This window comes from Neophocaena asiaeorientalis, unplaced genomic scaffold (genome assembly GCF_003031525.2).
Source record: "Neophocaena asiaeorientalis asiaeorientalis breed wild unplaced genomic scaffold, Neophocaena_asiaeorientalis_V1.1 scaffold473, whole genome shotgun sequence".
Lineage (NCBI taxonomy): Eukaryota > Metazoa > Chordata > Mammalia > Artiodactyla > Phocoenidae > Neophocaena > Neophocaena asiaeorientalis.
In genome coordinates, this window is record NW_020174935.1 from 682,055 (window position 1) to 682,882 (window position 828).

At 60.5% G+C, this 828-nt stretch overlaps 1 protein-coding gene across 1 annotated transcript in view; it reads right to left on the reverse strand.

Moving 5' to 3' along the window:
- Window positions 1-828, reverse strand: part of RAC2 (Rac family small GTPase 2) — a 15,192-nt gene continuing 14,364 nt past the window's right edge. Inside the window, exon 7 of the mRNA XM_024761546.1 lies at window positions 1-29. Within this exon, the coding sequence (XP_024617314.1) occupies window positions 1-29 (29 nt within the window). The remainder of the gene's footprint in view (window positions 30-828) is intronic.

The window sequence follows — 828 nt, forward strand, 5'->3', positions numbered from 1 at the left end:
TTATCGGTCCTGGGGCTCCCCTCTGGCCCCTGGGAAGGCAGGAGCGTGAGGGGATGGGGACGCAGCACCTACAAATTCACACTCTTCCCCGGGGGGGACTCCAGCACAGAGAAGGTGAAGAGCCAAGCTCTGCAGCCATCTTGCTAAGAAACGCCACAGGAAGGGGACAGCATGGCCAGCGGGGATGTCCTGAGGCTTTGGGTGGGGGCCCTGCAGGGTCAGAACCATCTGGCTGGGAGGGCTGGGTGTGTCCTGGAAAGGAGACAGGCAGTGGGTGAGAATTTGGGGCCAAGCAGAATCCACAGCCCACTCCCGGCTCTCCTGGCTCACGGCTCATTCCAGCTCCCAACTTTTGCTCAAGGTTGGCCAAGTCCTCTCCGTCCTTCTTGTCCCACCCATCCTGGAAGCCTTGTGGGTGCCTCCAACCCCTACCCATCCCTCTTCTGCCCCAGTAGCCTCATAACTCAGTCTGTCCTACCTCCACCCCTATATGTGGGTGTCAGGTCTCCCCGGCTCAAGCGGCCTCTTCCAAGGGGTAGGGGCTGAGGTATCTTTCTGCCGTGATCCTCCCCACCCTGCTGCAGAGACGGCAGAGGGGGAGCTCAGTGACACCACGCCTTGCCTCAGGTTACCTGGCATTTGCTGACACTTTGAACCTGCCTTCTGGGAATTGGGCTCACAGAGCAGGACCGGCTCAGGCAAATGGGCAACCTGAAGCCCCTTTGATGGTCCCTCTTCTGTCCCAGCCTAAATGCCACTCCCAATGAAACCTAGGGCCACCGAACAGTGGCTGGACGCCTCCCTCCCAGCCAGAGCCTGCTGTGTGGG